This window comes from Oryx dammah, unplaced genomic scaffold (assembly GCF_014754425.2).
Source record: "Oryx dammah isolate SB20612 unplaced genomic scaffold, SCBI_Odam_1.1 HiC_scaffold_27, whole genome shotgun sequence".
Lineage (NCBI taxonomy): Eukaryota > Metazoa > Chordata > Mammalia > Artiodactyla > Bovidae > Oryx > Oryx dammah.
In genome coordinates this window covers 39,648,205-39,668,637 of record NW_024070211.1, presented here as the reverse complement: position 1 = coordinate 39,668,637, position 20,433 = coordinate 39,648,205, and the positions used below count along the sequence as shown (strand labels likewise).

The window sequence follows — 20,433 nt, the reverse complement described above, 5'->3', positions numbered from 1 at the left end:
CCTCTTTCTAAAAAAAGAATGTGTCAACTCCTCTCTTAAAGAAGAGCTTTAAGATACTTCAGCTTCCCCATGTTCAAGCCTAACTAGATCTTTTAGCTTAAGTTACCTTACTTCAAATTAGTGGCTTCCAGTGTTTCCAGTGGTCATGTATGGATGTGAGAGTTGGACTATGAAGAAAGCCGAGTGCCGAAGAATTGATGCTTTTGAACTGTGGTGTTGGAGAAGACTCTTGAGGGTCCCTTGGACTGCAAGGAGATCCAAGCAGTCCATTCTGAAGGAGATCAGCCCTGGGATTTCTTTGGAAGGAATGATGCTGAAGCTGAAACTCCAGTACTTTGGCCACCTCATGGGAAGAGTTGACTCATTGGAAAAGTCTCTGATGGTGAGAGGGATTGGGGGCAGGAGGAGAAGGGGACGACAGAGCATGAGATGGCTGGATGGCATCGCTGACTCTATGGACGTGAGTCTGAGTGAACTCCAGGAGTTGGTGATGGACAGGGAGGCCTGGCGTGCTGCGATTCATGAGGTCGCAAAGAGTCGGACTCAACTGAGCTACTGAACTGAAGGGATGCAGGAGAAGGGGGTGACAGAGGATGAGATGGCTGGATGGCATCACTGACTCGATGGACGTGAGTCTGAGTGAACTCCGGGAGTTGGTGATGGACAGCGAGGCCTGGCGTGCTGCGGTTCATGGGGTCGCAAAGAGTCAGACACGACTGAGCGACTGAACTGAACTGAATGTTTCCAGTGCAGTCTTTAAACCAGTCACTGATTCATTATTTGCAAGTCAGTCTATTATGTTACTGGTTTTATAAAAGGCATTTCTGTTTTTCACATGAATTATTTTTTAAAAAATATTTATTTGCTGTCTTGGCTCATGGGATCTTCGTATGTTGTGTCACGTGGGATCTCTTGCACGTGGACTTTAGTTGCGGTGCACAGGCTTAGTTCCCTGGCCAGAGATCGAACGGGCATCCCCTGCACTGCAAGCTGGATTCTTAACCGCTGGACCACCAGGGAAGTCTTATGAATCACTTCTTTTAATACTCTCTTTCCCTGTTCTCTCATCAAAAAAGTTCTTCCCATTAATTTTGGTGAGAGCATCTACCTGCACCCCCATCCGTCAACAGAAGTAGGTGAGACTAAAGATACAGAGTAGTCTTTTACCCACACCCTCCTAGGAGGCTTTGTGTCTCCTTCAAACTTGAGGCAAGTGCTGATATCACAGTGAGGCAGAAAGGATGCCATACTGTTTGACAGCCTGAATCTCCAACTACCTATGGGAATGGTATTGCACGGGATGCTGGCATCCATGGATGGTGGAGTGGAATGGGGAAGGGGAGTGTGTTGCAGGTGTGGGGGCAATGTGTAAATGATTGCTAAGCTCCCCAGGTTCTATGCTCTGATACAACTCAGTCTACAGAGCAACTTTTGTACAGAGTGCAATTGTCCATGAGCTGCGCCTTTCACTCTGTTTTACATACTATGAGAGAATCAGGAACCAAGCAGACGATTATTAATGGTAGCTCTAGGTGGCACAGGCAGACGCTTCCTGCTGCAGCTTTGAGTGGGTTAATATTCAAAATACTGAAAGGATTCAATAAAGATATAATGATGCATGTTAGATGCTGAGATAAGAACAAGAAAACAACTTTAACAGGATACTATTTGTACTCCTACAGTTGGATGAAAAAAGTCTCAAACCATCATAAACATATACTGACAAAACCAAGATACTATTGTACCTCTTGTAATTCTAAAGTATAAAAACAGTTCATTTCAAAACATATTGCTCAGTCTGAAAAGTCAACATTTTTTATATGGAAAGGTAAATACTCTTTCTCTTCTCCATTGTGTATTCAGGTTACTTATTTACAGTCCCACAGAGAAGGAAAAAGCACACACTAAGAAGTGACCTAAAAGATGTTTTGAAAATTAAGTTACCTGGGTAGCTTAGCAAAGCTCAAGTCTGTGACAGTGAAGGCTCCATTGGGCCAATAAAACACATCTGCCCCTAATATATAATTGAATGTTAGCAATCACTTGAAAAAAGTCAGATATCTTGGCAATGTCTACACTTAACTAGGCAAATTCCCTGAAATGAGCTTAAAAGCTGTTTAAAATAAAATAGGTAAGTACGGGTTTGAAAAACCAAAGTAAAATAAACTTTCCATTCATAAATTATTTATTGAGCATTTACTATGTGCTGTTCTAGATGGAGAGGATGGAGCAGTGAGAAAACCAAGAGTCCCTTAAGAATCCTACATTATTTCTAAATGGTGGACTGAATCAACATTTGAATTTATATCTTAATCCCTTTGGGTGGATTGTATTTAAAAAAAAGCAGTCAACTTCCCTGAAAACGTCATGACAAACTATCAAGAGACTAGTACAAAAAGGACCTGAAGTAAAGCTCTCACGAGCTCTTACTTCTTTGGTCAATAAGAGCTTAAAACAGTGACATCTGCCTGCTATGTAGAGGGTAGGAGATGGCTTGTTGAAGGTCACAAAGCAACTGAGTGGCAGAGTTAGGAATGACATCTAGACTTTCAAGTCATCAGTCCATTGATTTTTCTGAGGACTAGCCTGCCTCTATTTATTAAATGGATCTTCACAATTTTAGAGCCAGTTATATTTTTTTCCCTGTAAAATCACCCATTAGTGAAAATATATAGGTTAAACATGACTATTTTCCTGGTTCTACTATGATGTGATAAAAAGACTGGATGCAATCTCAGTTTTACTAAAAAATACATATGCATACATGAGTATGGAGAATTCTCTTCATTATATTTTTATGTACTTTAAGCATTTTCTATAATGAACATCAATCAATTTTACAGTTGAAAAGGTAAAACAGGAGTTTAATAACTTACCCCCACTCCAAACCACAAAATATTAGGTTAACTGAAATGCTTAGAGAGAAGATGATTAACACAATATTAACCAGACACGTAACTAGAAACTTGGTAAGAAATGTGTCTGGGGGAGACAACAGCCATCTATTCAAGTGACCAAATGGCTTCAAAAAACAATAGCGGCCTCACCAGCTAGGATTGTGTTTACAAATGCAAGGTATTTATCAAGTGGCTTAATGGCATAAAGGGTCAGGTCAGCCCTGAGGATTACACAAAAGTCTTGCCTGTATCAGCAGACGTTCCGAAACATTTCAATGTGTGAATATAGGAGCCACGAGGCCAAGGTGAAATGTTATTTACCAAGTTACTCTTTGACCAAAGTTTAAAAGCCGAAAAAACGAGCATTGTGCTCCAGTTTTTATCAAGGAGAACCTTTACTCACTCAATAAATACACCGAAGAGCAGGCAGTCATGTAGCCTAAGTGGAGCAGAATTCCATCTTGTAAGTCAGTCTCCTTCTTCTGCCCCTCACAAAATCTGTACGCTCTCTGGGCTTCAGTGTTTCTACGCTAAAAACGTTGACATGGTCTCTACGGGTCCTTCCACCTTTGTTAGTTTTGATTCTAGAACGCAGGCAGGGGAGTTAGAGAACTATGGAGAAAGTTCCTTAATATGCTCTTCTTCAACACCAGAGGGAGAGAGAGAGAGAGAGAGAGAGAATAGAGAGAGAGAGAGAAAAACGCCAGGCAGATGCCAACCACTGGTTCCTCAGCAGAGGCACCTACGAGGAGGAGTCCAAATTCCCTCGAGCTGCTGGGAGAATCCCACACCTCATTACAATGCTTGCTGAGTGGCTGCGTCCCAAGAAAAGCCACAGAAAGGAAATATCATTAAAAAAGCGTATATGCATTGGGGGGAAGCTGTTCCCTCCCTAACAGCCGACTCAGCCAAGGCTGTTGTTCCCTATTGTTGAACAGGATGTAACAGGACTGCCAAGCACAGCCTAGGAACCTGCTAATTAGGTGCACCGACAGTGTTTGTTTTGGAACCATCTACCAACAGAGGAATGTGTCAGGCTGATTAGTGAAAAAAGGGTATCTAATGTATGTGTATTCGAGTCCAGATGAGGGCATAATCCAGGTATTTGGTCTGTTTGTGCAGGGACTCACAGAAACTGAAGGCTGAGCAAATAGGAAGCTATGAGGGAAGACCAGCTTCTGCGTGGTGCTTCTCTCGCCTCCTCCTGCGGAGTTTTCTCCTACTCCCCTGACTCCCACCAAAAGATTCCTGCTCAAACGTGAAACTCTCTTTCAAGAAATGACAAAACTCTAATGGGTTGCCCAGAAAAATGGAAGAGCCTTTCTAAGGTCGCTGACAGATTCAGAGTTTGATAATTTTCTAGGCACGTTAAGTGGCAACTTAGGCAAAGCCATCTCCACAGTTACCTTCCATGAACAAATCAAAGGAAACTAGGGCAGTGGGAAACGCAGCTCTTAATGGATTGTTGAAGTTGTGCTAAGAATTGCCCATCTCAGCATCTTCTGTGTGAAGAAGTAATTTTATACTTCATAATAAAGCAGTTTTCTTTCTCTATTTTTAAACAAACCTTTAAAAGGTTGGACTACAGTTAGTTACTTGAAGCTTCATGTCTTTATGAAGCTTAAAGAAGGGCAGAGGGTGCTGAGACAAAGAACAAAGTCCATGCCCCAACAAGTTCAGGTCCTTAGGGGCAGGATGCTGTGAATTGCAGTGAGATGCAAAATGACAAAGGCCAATTCCAGAGGTCAAGGTGTTGGGAGGAGTCCCCGTGCTCTTTGGTACAAGCTAGACATTTCTGGAGTTTGGCCAAAATGGATGAAAGTGATGGAGCTTGAATTGAATTCTTTAGGAGACTTTTTTTTTTTTTTTTTCTGTAAGCTAACCTGACAAAGCGCTTGCCAGGTGGCTCAAACAGCAAAGAATCTGCCTGCAATGTGGGAGACCTGGGTTCAATCCCTGGGTTGGGAAGATTTCCTGGAGGAGGGCATGGCAACCCGCTCTAGTATTCTTGCCTGGAAAATCCCCATGGACGGAGGAGCCTGGCAGGCTACAGTCCATGGGGTCACAAAGAGTTGGACACGACTGAGCGACTAAATACAGCACAACCTGACAAAATAGATTTTAAAAGTGAAAAAGAGGATAAGACCCCTTAGAAACCACTCACTATGGGCTGTTCCATTCGGCCAGTGTTTGTTCTCAATAGACAAATGTAGGGAATGTTCTGTGAATGTGTGCAGACTGGATGTGGTGTCAGAGTATGTTAACTCAACCGGTAAGAGTTTGGTGTTGGTAAGTTCAGGGTCCTATGTGCAATCATGGTTTCTTGAAGGAAAGTAGACAGTTGCTAACTACTAGCTAACACTCAGTCTGCATCTCCAAGTCCCTAGTGCTTTAACAAAATATGTAACCCTTTTAGAAGAATAACCAGTGAGCCGCAGATGCCCTAACACAGGAAGAACACATGCTCGGGGATGCCTTCCCAGGACAAGGGCATGTCATTACTCTCCCTAGGCCAACACTCACACCAGAGAAATACTTGAAATGATAGATCAGCTGCTTCAACCTTATGTAGAAAGCTGCAGTGTTACTTCAGACTTAAACTATGCTCCTCTGAGTGTTAGTCATTCAGTCATGTCTGACTCTTTGCAACCCCATGGACTGTAGCTTGCCAGGCTCCTCTGTCCATGGGATTCTCCAGGCAAGAATACTGGAGTGAGTAGCCATTCCTTTCTCCAGAGGATCTTCCCAACCCAGGGGTTGAACCTGGGTCTCCTGCATTGCAGGCAGATTCTTTATTGACTGAGCAACTAGGGAAGCCCAATGCTCCTCTAGCTTCATAAGTATTTTTTTCCAGGTTTATTGAGATATAGTTAACATATAATATTGCATTCGTTTCAGGCATACAACATGATAATTTGATATAGGTACATGTTGCAAAATGATCACCACAATAAGTTTAGCTAATTCCATCACCTCACTTAGTCACAATTTTTTTTTCTTTTGCTGAGAGCTTTTAAGATATATTCTCTTAGCAACTTTCAAATATATGATATAGTATTGCTATTTCCAATTCAATCTCTGGATTGGGAAGATCTCCTGGAGGAGGAAATGGCAACCTACTCCAGCATTCTTGACTTCAAAATTCCAAGGACAGAGGAGTCTGGTGGGCTATAGTCCACAGGGTTGCAAAGAGTCAGACATGACATAGCGACTAAGCCTGCTGCTGCCGCCACCACCATGCTATACAGTATTGATCTTATAAACGGAAATCTGTACCTTTGACCCCCTTAACTCATTTTGCTCACTCCATACCCTCCACCTTTGATAACTGCTAATCTGTTCTATCTATGAGTTTGCTTTTTTAGATCCCACAATATAGGTGATATCATACAATATCTGTCTTTCCCTGTCTGACTTTTTTCACTTAGTGCCAGTATTATAAATTCTCTTAATTAATCACTGCAGATGGTGACTGCAGCCATGAAATTAAAAGATGCTTGCTCCTTGGAAGAAAAGTTATGACCAACCTAGATAGCATATTAAAAAGCAGAGACATTACTTTGCCAACAAAGGTCCGTCTAGTCAAAGCTGTGGTTTTTCCAGTAGTCGTGTATGGATGTGAGAGCTGGACTATAAAGAAAGCTGAGTGCCTAAGAATTGATTTTGAACTGTGGTGTTGGAGAAGACTCTTGAGAGTCCCTTGGACTGCAAGGAGATCCAACCAGTCCATCCTAAAGGAGATCAGTCCTGAATATTCATTGGAAGGACTGATGCTGAAGCTGAAACTCGAATAATTTGGCCACCTGATGCAAAGAACTGACTCATTTGAAAAGACCCTGATGCTGGGAAAGATTAAAGGCAGGAGGAGAAGGGGATGACAGAGGATGAGATGGCTGGATGGCATCACTGACTCAATGGACATGAGTTTGAGTAAACTCTGGGAGTTGGCGATGGACAGGGAGGTCTGGTGTGCTGCAGTCCATGGGGTCACAAAGAGGTGGACATGACTGAGTGACTGAACTGAACTGAACTAATCAGTTTTTTAGAAAAGCTCTGTCAGTGTTCTTAATGAACACATATAACATACTTGGGAGAGCTGAACCAAACAGTAAATAGTTATGGGATGCTTACTATATGAAACCCACCAAAATTCATGTGGTGGTGGTTTAGTCACTAAGTCATACCCGACTGTTGAGACACCGTGGACTATAGCCTGCCAGGCTCCTCTGTCCATGGGATTCTCTAGGCAAGAGTACTGGAGTGGGTTGCCATTTCCTTCTCCAGGGGATCTTCCTGAGCCAGGAATGGAACCGGGGTCTTCTGCATTGCAGGCAGATTCTTTACTGACTGAGCTACGAGGGAAACCAAATTCATGTATTAATGTATAATGTTCTTATAGTACTCTACATCAAAAGTGAAAGTGAAAATCAAAATGTTAATTGTTCAGTTGTATCCAACTGAACCACCCTATGGACTGTAGCCTGTCGGGCTCCTCTGTCCATGGAATTCTCCAGGCAGGAATACTGGAGTGGGTAGCTATTTCCTTCTCCAGCAGATCTTCCCAACCCAGGGATTGAACTGGAGCTTCCCTTGTGGCTTAGATGGTAAAGAGTCTGCCTGCAATGTGGCAGACCCGGGTTTGATCCCTGGGTCAGGAAGATCCTCTGGAGAAAGAAATGGCAACCTATTCCAGTACTCTTGCCTGAAAAGTCCCACGGGTGGAGGAGCCTGGCAGGCTATAGTCCATGGGGTCACAGCGTCAGACATGACTGAGTGACTTCACTTTCTTTCTTCTTTTCCTGCACTGCAGGCAGATTCTTTACCATCTAAGCCACCAGGAAAGCCCACTTCATATCTAAATACAGCCCCAAATGGGAGTGGGGTCATTAAATCTTAAAGTGCAATGTTTTCCATACTGGAAAACCTGTGGGGATGGCTTGTCTGTGACATGAAAAATTCAACATGGCTGAATGGATGAGATTGAAAGGATAGAACTGATTTATGATAGCTGGTATATTTTGTAAGTCTTATGTTAAAACGCATGCAGAGTATTATCTAAGAGGAAGCATTTATGTCCTTGTGATGTGGAAACATTTCAGGATTGAGGACTGGCCTCCTTAGCAGCACTCTGTCCTTAGTAACAAAAGAAGATCAGTGATATGCAGAGATATTGGAAAGAAAACTGGATAGAGGGTAATTTTAGGATTAAAAAAAAAAAAAACAACAACCTAAGTTCTGGGTCATTCTGTGGGTTTATGTGACTTTTTTGCTTTTATACTGATTGCTTTCCCTTACATCTTAGGGCTGTTATTGGTCTAATCTTCTGATTTGTCTTTCTGAGAAGTTAGAGCCCTTATTTCTTACTCTTCATCAAGAAGGCTGTCGTAGACCTGGACCATTGTTTCCACAGAAGGTCCCTCTCTCTTAGAGCTGAGCTCTCTTTTCAGTCCTCTACAGGGGTAAATGCTGGATTAGGCTCAAGTAAAGCAGTTTTGTGATTCTGGATCTTCCTACTGTATTCAAAATCTTGCAACCTGGATTTCCGTGTTTTCTATTTAAAGGAGAGAGGTATGTATTTAATCTGGGATGTGCCTTCTTAAACCTGACAAAGGCAGGCCCTCATTGGCCTGAACATGGCCTGCCCCGGCTGAACACGGCCTGCCCCGGCTGCACAGAGCTGGAAGTCTGGCTGTGGTCCCCTTCCCCAGCTCCCCCACCCCCTCAGGATAGCCCTTTGGCCACTTCACAAAACAAAGGCAGAGCTTTCCCCCAGCCCAATCTAGCTCCAGCTCACTGCTCCAAGTATTAAAAAAAAAAATCCAGTTTGGCAAATAAAGGGAAAATTGTAAAGAACAGTTTTGCGGAGAGATTTCTTTAATAACAGGTTATTACGATTTTCAAATTTCTTTTAGAGGGTAGGCTGCAAAAACAGTTTGAAGACTATAAGTACAGAAAAAACAGTGATGTACAATAAAAAAAGCACAGATTTTAGAGTCAGATATATCTGGCTTCACATTTTGGCTTTATCTCTTGGGCCAAGTTAATTGCCTCCTCTGAAACTAGGTTTCCTCATTATAAAAATGGAGGTAACAATACTTCCTCAGAGGACTGGTAGAAGAATTAAATGATGAGATATGAAAACTGCTGGCACTAGTAAGTACTAGTGCGATTCCCCTAGAAGCCCAGAATAGTGGCTATGTCAGCCAGAGGTGCTGTTCTAAAAATTACTACTAGGGTTTTATTTCTAAATTACACATTTGTGAAGTTTCCTTCTGCAGAACAATTCATTTAATAAGGAAGAGAAAGCCTTAAGAGTTGACCAATGTTTGATAATGTTGTTGTTTAATCACCAAGTCACGTCCAACTCTTTTGTGACTCTATAGACTGTAGCCCGCCAGGCTCCTCTGTCCATGGAATTTGCCAGCAAGAACACTGGAATGGTTTGTCATTTCCTTTTCAAGGAGATATTCCCAATCCAGGGATTGAACCCACGTCTTCTGGATTGGCAAGCAGATTCTTTACCGCTGAGCCACCTGGGAAATCCAGGTGATAGATGGCCATAATCAAATAAGCACGTTAGAACTGGGTATATGCTGATACTGAAGCGCATGAATCAGCGCTTTAGAGCTCAACATGGAGTTTTCTCCTCTGTTTAGAAATTGTGGAACATCTTTCTACTCACAATGCACGTCATTCCCCTTAGTGGAACCCCAGGTCGACCCCCTCTACGGTGGCTCCTCCCACATGTGAACGCAACTGCCTGGTGGCTTGTCTGTCTCTTACTGGAGACTGTCAACTATTTGTGAGCAAGGAGCACGCCGGGTTCACTTTGTGTCTCCAGAACCCAGCCCAGTGCACAAACATAATATGCTCAGTGAATCATTTATTGAAGGAATGAATAGTTCTAATGCTTGTGGAATGTTCTTTACTGAATTGTAATTATGTTGTTCACATGATAGTTGGGTCTGAAAGGATATTAAATATAGTTCTGAGGGCACAGGGGTGCTGGATTTAGCCAGATGGTTTATATACATATGTGGAAACAATTTCACTAAAACTAAATTTCTAGGATTTTCACATATAGATTTTTAAAACATACTTTACTATGGAAAATGTCAAACATATTCAGAAAGTAGAGGATAGTATAATAAACCCCTGCATACCTATCTCCTATCACCAATACCTATCACCAATGATTATCTCGTTCATCTATATTTATCTTCTCCTTCCCACCATCAGATTATTTTGCAGCAAATCTGATTTATCATCACTTCATCTGTAAAGATTTCAGTTACACATAGATTTTAAAATTTATCCCACTATTCAAATTTATTTTTATTTATGTATGTGTATGTGCTCAGTTGTGTTCAACGCTTTGTGACCCTATGGACTGTAGTCTTCCAGGCTCTTGTCCATAGAATTTTTCAGGCAAGAATACTGGAGTGGATTGCTATTTCCTTCTCCAGAGGATCTTCCTGACCCAGGGATTGAACCTGGGTCTCTTGTGCCTCCTTCATTGGCTGGTGGACTCTTTACCTCTAGCGCCACCTTTACTTCTTACATCTTTATAGATATGTTTTAGATCTGCAACTCTCTTTCTGATTACAGCTTTCCTTCAGTAAATCTTTTATTGGGGTTTCTGTCTGTCCTTTTCCATTGACGTGTATAATCCACTCCTAGCGTTTAAGTGGAAATTGAACACCATGAGAAAGCTCGGCAGTTTCCTGGAAAGTATTATGAACCTGGAATTCCAGGAAGGCTCAGGGCTCCTTCAGACTCAGACATCTGTGCAAGCAAATAAAGGGAACTGCATCTGACTAAGGGAGAAACAGGATTCCGACTGTATTCCTTCCTACAGGGTAAAGGCCTTATGAGCCCATGGCCGTGCTAATGTGGTCATTTTGGTTGTGAGAATCCAGCATCTTGGATCATGACGATAGGTATCTTAGAGGAGGGGTTCTTTCTCCTGCATGTGACTCAGAATCATATGGGGAGTCTTTGAAGATACCGATTCTGGGGATTTAAAGAAGCCAGATCTCACAGGAGATTCAAATGTGCAGTGAGAGAGGAGCACCTCTACCCTGCAAGAGACAAGTACCGAGACTGAGGGCTTTAAACGTGTGTGTACCCCAGCACCCTGATTTTGGTTTCTAATATTCTCTATTAAAAAGGAACCGGGGCCCCCTGAAGAAATGGCTGCTTCTACGATTAGGGCAGGAATTATATAAGATGAGCTGGGAGCACTGCTAGAAAGTAAGGAACTGCTCAACACCAAAACCCCCATAATCACTATGATATGCAAAGGGGACACAGGAGCCAACTGAGAGTTAAATGGTTAAAACTGGAATGGTTTGAGTGACACAAGTAAGTGGTATTGGATAACCCAGAGTGCAAAATAAATACTTTTTATTTATTTTATTTATTTTGGGCTCCCTGGTGGCTCAGATGGTAAAGAATCTGCCTGCAATGCAGAAGACCCAGGCTTGACCCCCTGGAGAGGGAAATGGCAACTTACTCTAGTATTCTTGCCTGGAGAATTCCATGGACAGAGAAGCCTGGTGGGCTCCAGTTCATGGGGTCACAAAGAGTCAGACACGACTGAGGGACTAACACACACACATAAAGTAAGTATGCATGAGTCCATACTGATATGAATAAATAATTGAAAAAATAAATGGGAAAGAAGAAGCAAATCTCTTTAGGCAGAAGAATTCCAAGTGACTTTGTACATATTCCACTCATGTAAGTCCCCACTGCTTAAGTATGGGTTGAATATACTGACTTCCAGAAGGAAAGTATAAAAAGGAGATGGGAGTTGGGCGGGGGGATGAGTAACTTTGAAGTGGAGACACAAAAACTATAGTGATCAGTCATGTTCATAATATGTACCCATGATATGATATCATGATGAAAATGACACTACCTCTTTGTTCTTCCTCCCAAACCCATAGAACCTGGTATAATCATAATAAAGACAAGTATGTCCCAATAGAAGGACTGTACAAAATTCCTGACCAGTACCCTGCAAAACTGTCAAGGCCATGAAAACAAAGTCTGAAAGATTGGTACCACCACGAAGCAGAGGATGATGAAGGAATTAAATGTAATGTGATATTCTGGAACAGAAAAGATGACTAGGTAGAAACTAAGGAAATCAGAGAAAAAATAAAACTATGGATTTTAGCTAATAATTGTATATCAATATTGGTTCATGAATTATAACAAATGTACCGTACTAATGTAAGATGTTAATAGTGAAAACTGGGTATGGAATATAAGGGAATTTTCTGTACTATCTTTGTGATTTTTCTGTAAATCTAAAGTTGTTCTAATAAAGTTTATTAAAACTTTTCAGCTTTGACCTTTGAGCCAAATATTCTGCTGAATGAACTGTTTTAACAGGTTTTATTTTTTGGGGATAGGGCTTCCCTGGTGGCTCCCCAGTAAAGAGTCCACCTGCTAACACAGGAGATGTGGGTTTGATCCCTTGGTCAGGAAGATACCCTAGAGAAGGAAATGGCAACCTGCTCTGGTGTTTGCCTGGGAAATCCCATGGACACAGGAACCTGGCAGGCTATAGTACACAAGGTCCCAAAGAGTTGGACACAACTTAGCAGCTAAATGACGACAACATTTTCAAGGTTCAGATTTACAGGAAAACTGAGTAGGTAGTACAGAGTTCCCATATGATGACTGACCTCGTTTTCCCGATTATCAACATCTTGCATGTGTAGTAGTTTGTTACAATTAATGAACCAATATTGGTATATTATTAACTGAAGTCCACCGTTTAAAATAAAGAGTAATCCTGTGTTGTACGGTTCTATGAATTTTGACAAATGTATAATGTCATGTGTGCACGAATACAAAATCATTTAGAATAATCTCATTGCCCCCAGATTTCCTGTGCTTCACCTATTCATTCCTCCCTACCCCTCTCAAGACCCTGGTAATCACTGATTTTCTTACTGTATCATGTCCTCGTCATGAAGTCACTCAGTCGTGTCTGACTCTTTGTGACCCCGTGGACTGTAGCCCACCAGGCTCCTCCATCCATGGAATTTTCTAGGCAAGAGTACTGGAGTGGGTTGCCGTTTCCTTCTCCAATTGTCTGTATAGTTTTGCCTTTTTCAGAATGTCACATACTTGGAGTCATACACTAAGTAACTTTTACAGACTGGCTTCTTTCACTCAATAATATGCATTTAAGTTTCCTCCATGTCCTTTTGAGGCATAATAGCTCATTTCTTTTATCCCTGAATAATACTGCACTATATGGATAAACCAGAGTTTCTTTATCCATCCACTTAGTAAAGGACAGCTTGGTTGTTTCCAATTTGGGGCAATTAGGAATAAAGCTGCTATAAATACCCATGTGTAGATTTTTAAGTGAACGTGTTATAAACTCATGTTATTTAAAGGTGTATTGTTAATTTTCAAATATTTGGGTATTTTGCAGGTATCTTTCTATTACTGATTATAGTTTAATTTCATTATGGTCTGAGACCATACTTTGTATAAATTCTATTCTTTAAAATTTGTCCAGATAGGTTTAATGGCCCAGAATGTGATCTCTCTCTTAGTAAATATTCCATGTGAGCTTGAGAAGAATGTATATTCTGTTTTTGGATGGACCACATGAATTGACATGGATGTCCATTAGAGTCACTTGGTTGATAGTGCTTTTCAATTACTATACATTCACTGATTTTCTGCCTAAGGGATCTGTCAGTTACTGACAAAGGGGTGCTGAAGTCTCTAGCTATAATAATTATTACTTGCTTAGTTGTGTCTGACTCTTTGTTTCCCTATGGACTGCAGCTCACCAGGCTCCTCTGTCCATGGGATTTCCCAGGTAAGAATACTGGAGTGGGTTGCCATTCTCTTCTCCAGGGGATCTTCCCGACCCAGGGTCTCTAGCATTGCAGACACCAGGGAAGCCCAACTATAATAACGGATATACTTAAATATAATTGTGGATTCATCTGTTTCTCCATGCAGTTGGTTTTTGCCTCATGCATTTTTGACTCTCTGTTCATACACACTAAAGATTGTTTTTTATTTTTCAAAGAACTGATCCAGTTATTATACAATGCTCCTCTTTATCATGGCATAAAGAATTGGTATTATTTCTTCAAATATTCAACAAAATTCACCAGTGAAGCCATCTGACTTCTTCATGGGAAGAAGAAAAAATTACTATTTCAATTTCTTGTTGAAGGCCTATTCATATTTCTATTTCTTCTTGAGTCAGTTTTGGTACTTTGTCTTTCTAGAAATTTATCCATTTAATCTAAGTTGTCTAACTTGTTGGGATGAAGTTGTTTATACTGCCTCTTAAAAATTCTTTTAATTGCTATACCCTTTTTCTTTCCTGATTCTGGCAATCTGTATCTTCTCTCTTAATTTTTTGGTGGCCTACCTAAAAGGCTATCAAGTTTTGTTAATCTTTTCAAAGAACCAACTTGTGGTTTCATTGACTTATTGTTTTTCATTTCATTGATATCTTCTCTAATCTTAACCCTTTCTTTCCTCCTGCTTGCTTTGGATTTACTTTGCTTTTCATAAGTTTCTTAAAGTGGAATTTTAGTTTATTAATTTGAGACCTTCTTTCCTCTTTTCTGATATAGGTGTTTATAGCTACAAATTTCTCTCAAAGAACTTCTTAAGCTGCATTCCATTTTGATATTTTGTATTTCATTTTCATTCATTTAAAAATATTTTAGGGATGTCCCTGCCAGTGTTTAAGACTTCACCTTCCAATGCAGGGGTTGCAGGTTCAATCCCTGGTTGGGGAGCTAAGATTCTACATGCTTCACAGCCAAAAACACCAAAACATAGAACAGAAGCAATACTGTAATATATTCAATAAAGACTTACAAAAATTATTTTAAAAACTGATACATTAAAATGGTGAACTTAATGCTCTTTAAATTTTTTAAAAAATTTCTCTTGTGGCGGATTTCTTCTTTGACACATGGGTTTTTAGAGCACATTATTTAATTTCCAAATACTTTGGGGTTTTTCAGAATTTTTTTCTACTGGAGATCTTAATTCCATGTTTCAGAGAACAGATCTGGTATGGTTTCAATCTTTTAAATTTATTGAGACTTCTTTTATGGCCCAAAATATATGGCATATTCAGTTGGAAGTATTTTTTTAATTTTTACTTTTTTATTAAACATTTTTTATTGCAGTATAATTCACATAAAACTTGCTCTTTTAAAGTGTAAAATTCACTGCTTTTTAGTATATTCACAAGAATGTATAACCGTCACAACTATCCAATTCTAGAACATTTGCATCACCCCCCACAATAAATCTACGCTTGTTAGTAGTTATTCTCTTTCCCTCTTCCCCAAGCTCTAGGCACCTACAAATCTGCTTTCTGTCTCTATAGATTTGTCTTTTGGGTACATTTCATATAAATAGAACATATGTGGCCTTTTGTGTCTGGCTTCTTGCACTTAGCATAATGGCTTCAAGGTTCATCCATTCTGCAGCATATACTTCATTCCTTTTTAGATGGGATAATATTTCACTATGTGAATATATCACATTTTGTTTATCTAGTCATTAGCTGATAGGCATTTATATTGTTTCTAATTTTTGATTACTATGAATACCGTTGCTATGAACATTTGTATACAAGTTTTTGTGTGGTATACATTTTTAAGAAGTACATAATCTTTAGGCTATGAGCTAAATAACAGTACTCAGGAAACTGGAGGCAGGAGTGTGTGTGTGTATAGGGAATCTTATGTTTATGTGTCTGTCTTTCTGTGTGCGGGACCTAGACGTTTACAAATAGTCTTTGGGTTTAAGAAGAGGCCAGAAGGGCTGAGTGGACTCTTAATATCTTAGCTTTACCACACATGCTTCAACCCTCCCTGGCTAAGTGCCTCACCTTCTATTCTGAACCACAGAGTAAGTGAGCCCAGCAGGGTGGGAAATGAGCCATGAATTCATGCCCAGAGAAGCCAATGCCCTTATGTACAAACAATGTATATTCCTATTACGCTGTTGGAACGAAAGGAAAAGTGATATGTATCATTTTATGACTCAGGAAATAGGCAACAGGAAAAACCCTGCTCTTAAGTCAGGGGAAAAAAATCATCCATCAATCAATGGCAGTGATGATACCCAAATATTACTTTGGTTAGAAAAATAATCCCACATGGACTCCCACTTTTCTCTCCTTTGGATCCTAAAACTTTCATCACTAGACTGTAGTGCATCTATAGAGAAGAGCATGTGGTGAGCTAGACAGCTGTTCACCAGTGTCCTCTGGTTTTCTTCCTGGTCATCCATCCAGTTTGGGTCTTCCTCTTGAGACCATGATTTCCATAGCCTATCACTTGATCCTGGGATGGTTGTGAGAATTCTTCCAGCCCCATCTTTATTCTAAAAAATGAAGCTGAATACTCTTTGTTACCAAATAAGGCAGATCTAGACTATGGTTTTTTTGCAACTTTGTTATATAATTCTGGATAAAGGAAGCAGTGAGTTGGAAATAAATGTAGGAAACCAAAGGGTAAAAAATATTCTCCAGGACAACAGGAAATCTGATGCAGAGGCAGAGACAGAGACACAGTGCTTGACAAAAAGTTGGCCCAATCTGGCCCAGTAACACCACATGTAACATATTCAGGTATACTGTTGTAAGACAAGAGATTCTGTACCTGCTTGTTGAAATATCCTCAAAAGGGTAGAGGATCTCTCCATTGTTACAGATTTCACAGATGAACCCCTTCTGGCTACAAAGACTGCAGCTGTACACATGCGAGGTGGCAAATTTAATGACCTTGCCCAAGAATGGAGCCAGCTTTCCCTCTATTACCTGCAGAAAGAGAAATAGAACAGGGAAGAAAGCAAATTTGTTGAGAACAAAAAGTCTTGTAGATGCAGGACTGGAATTCCTTTCCTTTACACAACAGGAAAACCTCTAATTATAATTTCTCAGCAACTCTGAGAAAGAAAAGACATAGTATTTTCACTCCGAAAGAACTCTCTGGCTTAAACCACTGGGGGTTGAAAAATGAAGATGTTGAAACTTCTTTTGTATTGCTCTTTTTCTGTGTGTTGCAGTGGATAGAGGACCAACAAATGGGGAAGCCTACTTTTATAGACACCGTTATGGTGTAGTATACAAGGAGTGTGGCGGATTTCCCAAAACAGATTGAAAACAAACAGGGTAACTACTGATGTAGAATTTTATGTTATGTTATATATTCAATAATATCTGTTTCCTAATGAGTTAATAGAAGAGTTTTTTTACCAGCTCACCTAAGAACATGTAACAAATGTGGAAAAATAGGTTTCTCTTGCTGCGGCTAAGTATCATAATAACAGAAGGTGCAATTTGGCAGTCTGAGGACTATATTTAGCCTGAAGATGTTTTTTTAAAATCTCTTAGTGTTTAAAAAAATGAGCCAATTTAATAATTGGGGGGGGGTTACATAATTTAAAATTTCAGATTTTTGGCTTCTTTTGAAAAATCATTAGATCTGGCAAAACTAGGCCTGGATTCCAACATGATGATGATCCCAGCTGTGAGTAGAGGCTGCTGGCTCCTGCTGAGACATGTGCTCTTCAACTGACACTTGTCTCCACGAGGCCCCAGTGTTTTGTCTTGAGTCTGGCTGCCTCCCCCAGTTCCCTCCCCTCAAACATTCATGAGTTAGGAGCCGATGGTTCATCAGAGACCCCCTCACTTAACTAATAATGCACAGGCTTCAAAGACTTTAGCAGTTCCTATACTAACAAGATAAAATCTGCCTTTATTTCTCTCTTACTGAGGCACATGCATATACATGCTAATTTTGATAAAAGAAAAAAATGAAGATTGAATTTAATTTGGAAATAGCTGGAAATAGATGGATACTTTCAAATGAATCATAATTAAAATGAGACTCTACATAAAAATAACATCTGAGAGGAGTAAATCATACTTAAAGAGATATTACAAGGTTAAGGTAAACAAATAGTAGTGGCTGATAATACAAGAGTAAAAGACTATAAGGAATATAAAAATGTATTCTGCAATTTCTTTACACTCTAACAATGAAATATCAGAAAGAGAATGTAAAAAAACACTCCTTTTAAAACCACATCAAAACAGTAAAATAAAATACTTACAAATAAACCCCACCAAGAAGGTGAAAGACTTATATACTGAGAACTACAAAACATTAATAAAGGAAACTGAAGATGATTCAAAGAAATAGAAAGATATCCCATGCTCTTGGATTGGAATAATTAATATTGTTAAAATGACTATACTACCCAAAGTAATCTATGGATTTAATGTGATCCTTATCAAATTAACTGTGAAATTTTTCACAGAACCAGAACTGATAATCCTGAAATCTACTGGCCCTTCCCTGGTGGCTCAGACAGTAAAGAATCCGTCTGCAATGTGGGAGACCTGGGTTCAATCCCTAGGTTGGAAAGATCCCCTGGAAAAGGGAATCACTATCTACTCCAGCATTCTTATATTCTGAGAACAACAAAACATTAATAAAGGAAACTGAAGAATGACTCAAAAAATAGAAAGATATCCCATGCTTTTGGATTGGAAGAATTAATATTGTTAAAATGACAATACTACCCAAAGCAATCTACAGATTTAATATGATCCCTATCAAATTACCTATGACATTTTTCAAAGAATCAGAACAGATAATACAAAAATTTTCTATACAGAATGATAAAAAGCCCAGATTTCCCAAAGCAATCTTGAGGAAAAGAACAAAGCAGGAAGCATTAACTTTACCAGACTTTAGACAATACTACAAAGCTACAGTAATCAAAACAGTGTGGTACTGGCACAAAAAGAGACATGGATCAACAGAACAGAACAGAGAGCCCAGAAGTAAACCCACACACCTATGGTAAATAAATCTTGACAAAGAAGGCAAAAATATGAAATGGGGAAAAGACAGCCCCTTTAGCAAGTAGTGCTGGGAAAGTTGAACAGCAGCATGCAAATTAAATTTGAACACACCCTCACACCATATACAAAAATAAACTCAAAATGGGTTAAATACTTAAATATGACATGATACTCCTAGAAGAGAATATAGGCAAAACATTGTCCGACATAAATTGTACCTGTGTTTTCTTAGGTTAGTCTCCCAAGGTAACAGATATAAAAGCAAAAATAAACAAATGGGACCTAATCAAACTTATAAGCTTTTGCACAGCAAACAAACCCATAAATAAAACAAAAAGATAACCTATAAACTGGGAGAACACATTTGCAAATGATGTTACCAACAACAGCTTCAGTTCAGTTCAGTAGCTCATATGCATCCAACTCTTCCCAACCCCATGGATCACAGTACATCAGGCCTTCCTGTCCATCACCAACTCCGGGAGGTTACTCAAACTCATGTCCATTGAGTCAGTGATGCCATCCAACCATTTCATCCTCTGTCGTCTCCTTCTCCTCCTGCTCTCAATCTTTCTCAGCATCAAGGTCTTTTCAAATGAGTCAGTTCTTTGCATCAGGTGGCCAAAGTATTGGGGTTTCTGCTTCAACATCAGTCCTTCCAATGAATACCCAGGGCTGATCTCCTTTAGGATGGACTGGTTGGATCTCCTTGCAGGCCAAGGGACTCTCCAGAGTCTTCTCCAACACCACAGTTCAAAAGCATCAATTCTTTGGTGCTCAGCTTTCTTTATAGTCCAACTCTCACATCCATACATGACCACAGGAAAAACCATAGCCTTGACTAGACGGACCTTAGTCGGCAAAGTAATGTCTCTGCTTTTGAATATGCTATCTAGGTTGGTCATAACTTTCCTTCCAAGGAGTAAGCATCTTTTAATTTCATGGCTGCAATCACCATCTGCAGTGATTTTGGAGCCCCCAAATAAAGTCAGCCACTCTTTCCACTGCTTTCCCCTCTATTTGCCATGAAGTGATGGGACCAGATGCCATGATCTTCGTTTTCTGAATGGTGAGCTTTAAGCCAACTTTTTCACTCTCCTCTTTTACTTTCAACAAGAGGCCCCTTAGTCCTTCTTCACTTTCTGCCATAAGGGTAGTGTCATTTGCATATCTGAGATAATTGATATTTCTCCCGGCAATCTTGATTCCAGCCTGTGCTTCATCCAGCCCAGTGTTTCTCATGATGTACTCTGCATATAAGTTAAATAAGCAAGGTGACAATATACAGCCTTGACGTACTCCTTTTCCTACTTGGAACCAGTCTGTTGTTCCATGTCCAGTTCCAACTGTTGCTTCTTGACTTGTACAAAGGTTTCTCAGGAGGCAGGTCAGGTGGTCTGGTATTCCCATCTCTTGAAGAATTTTCCACGGTTTATTGTGATCCACACAGTCAAAGGCTTTGGCATAGTCAATAAAGCAGAAATAGATGTTTTTCTGGAACTCTCTTGCTTCTTCCATGATCCAGTGGATGCTGGCAATTTGATGTCTGGTTCCTCTGCCTTTTCTAAAACAAGCTTGAACATCTGGAAGTTCACAGTTCATGTATTGCTGAAGCCTGGCTTGGAGAATTTTGAGCGTTAT

The 20,433-nt window shown here is 40.1% G+C and overlaps 1 protein-coding gene and 1 long non-coding RNA gene across 2 annotated transcripts in view; one reads left to right on the top strand and one right to left on the bottom strand.

The window, feature by feature from the left end:
- PLEKHM3 (pleckstrin homology domain containing M3) overlaps positions 1 to 20,433 on the bottom strand; it is a 208,861-nt gene that overhangs the window by 17,698 nt on the left and 170,730 nt on the right. The window contains exon 7 of the mRNA XM_040228670.1: positions 16,580 to 16,737. Coding sequence (XP_040084604.1) covers positions 16,580 to 16,737 — 158 coding nt within the window. The remainder of the gene's footprint in view (positions 1 to 16,579; positions 16,738 to 20,433) is intronic.
- Positions 8,286 to 12,795, top strand: LOC120854572. The gene is made up of 2 exons (XR_005719011.1): positions 8,286 to 8,465; positions 11,849 to 12,795. It is a non-coding gene; the product is annotated as an uncharacterized LOC120854572 (long non-coding RNA).